This window comes from Phasianus colchicus, chromosome 1, assembly GCF_987193195.1.
Source record: "Phasianus colchicus chromosome 1, bPhaCol1.hap1.1, whole genome shotgun sequence".
NCBI classification, from domain to species: Eukaryota; Metazoa; Chordata; class Aves; order Galliformes; family Phasianidae; genus Phasianus; species Phasianus colchicus.
Genome location: NC_143436.1, coordinates 90,728,523 through 90,735,304, shown reverse-complemented (window position 1 = coordinate 90,735,304; position 6,782 = coordinate 90,728,523). Strand labels below are relative to the sequence as shown.

General features: G+C 39.6%; 1 protein-coding gene across 3 annotated transcripts in view; it reads right to left on the bottom strand.

The window, feature by feature from the left end:
• Positions 1 to 225: 225 nt before the first annotated feature.
• The window catches only part of TMPRSS7 (transmembrane serine protease 7), a 32,078-nt gene continuing 25,521 nt past the window's right edge, over positions 226 to 6,782 (bottom strand). For 2 of the 3 annotated variants that reach the window (XM_031589982.2, XM_090152136.1), the window contains 7 exons: positions 6,509 to 6,616; positions 5,816 to 5,926; positions 4,607 to 4,723; positions 2,952 to 3,129; positions 2,513 to 2,781; positions 1,371 to 1,507; positions 228 to 534 (listed from right to left, as the gene is read on the bottom strand). In XM_031589982.2, coding sequence (XP_031445842.2) covers positions 364 to 534; positions 1,371 to 1,507; positions 2,513 to 2,781; positions 2,952 to 3,129; positions 4,607 to 4,723; positions 5,816 to 5,926; positions 6,509 to 6,616 — 1,091 coding nt within the window. In that variant the 3' untranslated portion in view covers positions 228 to 363. Of the gene's footprint in view, positions 535 to 1,370; positions 1,508 to 2,512; positions 2,782 to 2,951; positions 3,130 to 4,606; positions 4,724 to 5,815; positions 5,927 to 6,508; positions 6,617 to 6,782 lie in introns of all 3 variants that reach the window. The other variant, XM_090152147.1, reaches the window with a different exon arrangement.

Sequence of the window (6,782 nt, the reverse complement as noted above, 5' to 3'; positions counted from 1 at the left end):
CTGTCACCAGATAGTCAGCAGTATCTTTAGTTTCCTGATAGATTACACATAACATGTGCCATGTAAAAAGAGCAAAAAGAACCAGGTGCTTATTCCCACCTCTCCAGTGTCCCCAGATATCTCTATAGAACAATCTCAAGATCAGCCTTTTTCTCTGATTCTCCTTTCCCAAGGTTTGAACAAAAGTTCAAAGAACAAAACAAGTAACATTGCTTGTTACTGCCATACGTGCACTCCAGAATCAAATACTGTGACATCAGAGAGACGTGCAAAGAAATTCCCACACTGAACAGTTTTTAGTCTAACATGCTTTTTAATGAAGATATCCAGCACAGGTTTTATTCCAGTAAAATAGCTTTCAAGTTATATGACTGAAGGCACGTGTCTGTAAATCCATGGGGCAAGATTTGACACTCTTGTGTAGACACCAGGAAAATTTGGTCTTCCACATCCATAACCCCAGCTAACAATTCCAGTCAAAAACCATTTTCCATCTTCATTGCTTTGACATGACAATGGTCCACCAGAATCACCCTGAAAAACATGAGTTGTATGCATTTAAAATCTGGAAAATTAAAAATGGGACAAAGTTCAGGAAAAATATCTCCCATTGAATAATTCCAACAGTGATTATATTTGCCCATCTGTATACTTCTAACTTTATAATTCTTTGCTTTGTTTTTCTCTTCTTGAAGCAGATGGGATTGCACAGTTCTACCAAAGTTTACTCTTTCACAGAGAGAGCTAGCTGGCACTCTTTAAACGTATTAGGATGCTACTTTTTATGATCTATATTTCAAATTCACAATCAACTTCCCAGTCTCAAACTTAAAGCTAAACCCCGAATCTGCTACTGAATATGTATATCCATTTTGAGGTTACACACCTCAGAGCACCAAATATCAAGCCTTTTCTTTTTTTAAATAAAACTGTGAATATTGTGTTTAATATGCAATATCACTTTTTTTCAAATTAAAAGCAAATGAAACATTTTGACTGAATATATTAATACTTACTTTTTCTTTACAAAAAAACAACAAACTTCTCCCCTCCTTTCCCCCAGCTAACTATTGTCCTATAGTAGATATAAGTGAGTAGATAATATTTAAAGGTACACAGTGCCTAAAAATATGAACAGTAGCTCAAGCAAAAGATATGCCACTGTTTCAGGATGAATGTCATGTTATGTCATGATCTTATTCATGCTCATCAAGCAGCAAATCTCTGAGAATACCCAAATTGCAGACTGGTTGATAGCTCCTTTACATAGCTGTGTTTCAGTAAAACAAGGCAACTTGCCAGTCAGTTCTTATGCCTTATCATGAGACAACGAAAGACAAAATGAACTTGAGGTGTGTTGAAGTACATACTTTGCACCCATCTCTCCTTCCAGACATTAATCCTGCACAAAACATTCTAGCTGTGATAATTCCATATGTGGAATGACACAGTGTTTGGTCAATAATTTCTACCTCTGCTTTCTGAAGAATTGCAGCACCTTCATCATCTGGAAAACAAATTGAAAGGAAGATTATTCAACAGAGCTTAACATATTACTTATCTATTGAAAGCAAAGCCAGGAAGACTTCAGAAAATACCGCACATATGTTTGAATTCCAAGCTATTCCAGATTCCAAATAGCCAACTATCAAAGTAAGGAAAGCCACTTCTAAGTATCATGCATTTATATAATGTGATCTTGGCCTTTTAACAAGGTTGACCAAAAAGCTTTTTGTAATATCTTTTGTAAAAAGCCTCAAGATTTCCAGCTTTGTTCTTTTTTTTTTTTTTTTTTTAAACTTTGGAAAGAAAATAGGACTTTCTAAAAGTATTTAGACTATAATAAGATAGATCTGCAATCAGACTTGTCACCACCATGGAGCCTAACCACCAGTACATGCAGCCAGCGTACCATCACCCCATCCTTCCCCTCAACTCTTCTCTCCGACATTGTATGGCCACAAAGAGGGACAAAAGGTACCAGCATTTGTGACAAGGAAAAGGCAGCTTGAGACAAGGTGGTGAGAGGGCCAGGCCTTCCTCTGACATAGAGCAGCTCACTGTTATGTGGGGCACACACTCTGTCAGTAGTATGACAATTTTATCACACCACATCCTGAGGATGAGCTGGTGCCTCACAGGCAGGTTGTCATTTCAGGACTGTTCAGCCTGCAGAGGCTGAAGGCAGGAGGCCTTAGTTTAATTCCCCTGCAGCAGGCAGGGAAAAGTCCATTTAGGCAGGTTAATGCACCTCCAAGAGTAACAAAGTGGAAAAATGATGCTGTATGACTCAGGAAGGAGGAAGTGCAGCTTCCTTTAAGTTTTAGCTAGCAGGAGCACTCAGGTCTTCCAGATCCACAGGAGTGGTAGCCGATTTTCCTGAGCAAATGAAGGTACGTACATACCAGAACCTACTTCCAGAGGGGAGCAAATTGAAAACATTACAATTTTGTGCATGCCTCAGAAGCAGGTGTCCTGCACGCAAACCTGCAGCTGAGGGTATTAAACTCACCCACTTCCTGCTTTTGGCCCCAGCCTGTTATCCAGCACTTGTCACCACTGCGAACTTTGTGTGAGAAAGGAGGCACGCAGATTGGCTGAATGACATGGCTCATTGTATCTGGCCATGGCTTGCTCAGCTGCAGCAACGCAATGTCATAGTCATAGTTCCTACTGTTGTAGTACTCGTGGACAATGATTCGTCTCACTGCAGATACAAACTTTGCACGGCCTTGTATTCGCATCCCCAAGTGAGCACGCCATGCTCTGGGGTCAGCCAGCCTGGTTGGAAACAATAACACGTGCCAAAACTTCAAAAACATGATCCAAAAATGCACCATCTACCCCAGCAGTGGGGTACATCATCCTTCAGTCCAGTTCAAACTGGAAGCTAAAGGTGTTTCAGGACACTAGCAATGTCTGGGATAGAGTTAGGAGGGAAGACTGCTTACTTGCTCCCTTGAAAGCAGTGAGCTGCAGATACAAGCCATTCTTTTGATATCACTGTTGCCCCACAGTATGCAGCTCCCACAAAATGGAGGCTGACCTGCCAGGGCCATTCACCTTCCTTAGTGTTTGTACCACCCACAATCCGAGAGATAAGATTGCTGCTCTTGCTGCTGCCACAACCTGCAAGGGGTATTTCAAGTTATTGTCTCTATCCTGTGAGAGTGCTTCCCACATAGAGTATGAAATAATCACAGAACTGCAAGGGTGGGAAAAGACATCAAGAGTTCATCAAGTCCAACACCCCTGCTGAAGCAGGTATCTACAAAACATATTAAAATATAACATTATTTGAAGTTTATTTTCTTACCCTGCTTTAACCAGAAAACTCCTATATTCAATACTCTGTTCCTGAAACAAGAGGCGGCACCACAAAAAAGGCACTGGCATGGATAAGGTAAGTTTCTTTTCTAGATTTGCTACAAAAGTTGGCTTCAGTCTTTCTTGTGTCAGAAATGTCAGGGGATCCATTGATTTAACAAGCAGCACAATTCATATGCAGCACAAACAGACAATCCTTCATCTCTTTCTCCTACTATTAGTCCTGACCTGAAAGGAGTCCTGGTGGTAAGTTCAGTAACACCTACACACTTATTTCCAGCAAAAACAGTGGGAACGGTGTTTACAGTAATAGCTACATACGTGTAGTTTGGTCATCTAATACTTCAGAAATCAAGTGGTCCAATAATTACTTCGCTCAGAGACAACAGAAGGTCTGAAAGTGTTGTATATTACTAAGTCCGAAGTGATAAACCCTCAGCACAAAAAGCTTCACATGAATTCAGAGAGCAGTAGAGAAAGACCCTACTGTAGGACCTTGTGCTTCTACACTTGTGTGCACATAAAGCCTCTGCTCAGCAGTTTTATTCCCACATTCCCACAAGCTGATACCAGCACTTCCCAGCACCCAACAACAGAATCAAAAGCAGCATTAGTGATTCCAACAACAACAACAAAAAGGAGGCACATGGTTAAGACATTATACTGCATCCAAGGCAGGCGCTGGCAGGTTTGACATACAGGTGCTGTGGCAGGAACAGCTGAAGGCCAAACAAAATACTACAGGGCATTCATTTAAAACAAGTGAATCCTATCCCATTTTTATTCCTACAGCAGTAAGAATCACCTGTCTATTTTATAGCAATATGAGCAAAAAACTTGCACAGAGATTTAGGAAGATTGTGAGACTAGAATCTAGACTGATGCTGTGAAATATTGAGGTCTTTCCCACCAAGAGACGGGGAAGTTCACTGTTTTTGTTTCTATTACACCTCCTGCAGTCTCAGTACACTTCGACTCCAACAGAAATACTTGACTCTGCTGCAGCAGTAAGAATACTGCTTACCAGCTGGCTGAGTTCATTCTGCAATTACCCTAACTTCTCTGCTGAAACTTCCAATACCCGTAAACCACACCTCCCACAGATACTGCAACCAGACCTGATGTAAACTGACAGCTGACTGCCATCCTACTATCACCAAGTAGATACAGTAAAAACCTCACTGCATGCTGCATGAGTAATACATACTCTAAAAGAGGAAGAAATAAAGGGCTTTAAAATGGAAAATGTTCGAAGTACAAAAAAGCAGGAGGGACTTACTACAACTGCTTTCATCACTTCCATCAGTACAATCCACAGTCCCATCACACTTTGCATTTTGTTTCTTAATGCATACGTTATTCTTGCACTTAAATGTGTGGTTGGTGCAAGGAATACCTGAAATAGTTGTGTGGAAAAAGAACGATGAATACTGGAATGGCTTTACATGCATACATACAGCTGCATAGACAAAATTAATGCATGTATCAGTAGATTAGAAAGAACACAGCGAAAAGCACTTTGCCTAGAATGGCTTAATCCAGTCTTTAAGTTGAAGAAATTATTCAAGTAGAGCTGCATCTAAACTAGTAACTGTACTAAGCTGGAGGTGCCTTTGTACACAGATTCCTACTCATCTGTTCCCAGAGGACTAGTGAATATAAATATACTAGCAAAAACATGCCAATGGAGTAAGCACTAGGCAAAGAAAGGAAAAATATCCAGTACTCTGGAACTTCCTCTATATCTCAGCATTGCACAGAAAACAAACAAAAAAATTGGAGTGGAAAATTGTATCCAATAATACTGCATTCCCCATCTTGGATTTTTTTTCTCCTTGCCTCGCAATAAGGAATGTCACTCCAAGGAATCTATTTTTCTTCACGATAGACAGAAATATGTTGTGACCATTTACACAGATTGTCAAAGTTAAGCAGCTCATAAATATTACATCTCTTTAAAAATGTTACTTGCAGCTCTTGCTAGTGGGGCTCCCTTTCACATGCCAGTTTGTCCATTTTGTTCTGAGAAGTTAAAGAAATGGCTGTCTCAAACCATTCATGTTTTGCCAAACACAAAACTTCCACAGCATTTTAAAAGCACTGGTCTTATAACTCTGAAAACAGTTCCAAAGAAACAATCCTTTTTCTTGATATTTTACATATGGTAAAACGAGTCCAGGAAATAATTTGCCAAAGATTTTACTTTAAGGAGATAAAGTCTGGGAATTAAATCCCTAGATCCACATCCCGCATCCACAGTAATTAATTCTCATGTCTCATTTCACTGAAACAGATGTTCATGAGTTCACAAAAACAACGCAACAATTTAGATCAATAACTACTTGTTTACAAGCATAACAGAAAACTGAACAGAATTACAAAGCCTCTGTTAGATTTGCCTCTTAACTCTTCAAATACTGCATCTAGTATTCAAATCAGGATGGAGTAAATAATAGAAGGAAAAAAAGAACCAAAAGAGAAGCCTTACTGTTGGTGCAGTTCTGCTCATCTTCTCCATTCTCACAATCGTTTACCCCATTGCAGACAAGCAAGTTATCCTGCATCGCAAAGCTGGAGTTACAGTTCCACTCAGGGACAACTTTAAAACATGAGTCAAGTCAGTTACAGAAGCATTATCACAATGCTAACACTACACCTCTGACCATGTCCAGGTATCACTGTCATAGCTTCACTGCACTCTACCAGGATGATTTTAAGTACCACATTACACATGGAGAAAATAAAGTGCAAAAGACTTCAGTAACCTATGCTAGTTCACACAGTGCCCCACGTGGAATGGCTCGTGCTCTTTCAACCATAGGCATTTATTATCACTCTCATCTACAACATAATTTGCCATGAAAATAATTACACCTGAAATAGAATGGAACTTCATGTTTATCACAGGAAGAAAACCTAAAATACAATCTCTTCCAACAATTTTTCCATATTATTTTTTTTCCTTTTGCTTTTCAATAACATACCTTCTCCATTCCTAGTTTTTTCATAAAATTCTCAAGAGACCAAATGACGGCCTGAACCTGGACACACAAAGTTGGAAACACCTTTCTTTCTCCTAAAAGAATTTTCAACTTTTTTTTTTGTTTGCCTCATAAGAACAGAGAACCAGAGAATACAGTGTGGGTTTTGTAGTCCAGATCTCTGGTAAGTGAATACAAACCACAGAAGAGTTCATCACTTTCGTCAAAACAGTGGTTTATTCCATCACAGCGCTGCATCTGCTGGATGCATAAGCCAGTAGAACACTTGAAATATCCAGGTGGACATGCTGGAGGTTAAAAAAAGCAAAAATTTCTACTTACACACCAATTAGAACAAGTGGTTGGTTATTCATCATACTGCATTCATTACCTAGCGCTCTTTGTAGTAACAGGAAGATTGCAAACAGAACTTTGGCAGTGAAAACAGGAAAAGCAGACTTCAATTGACTGATG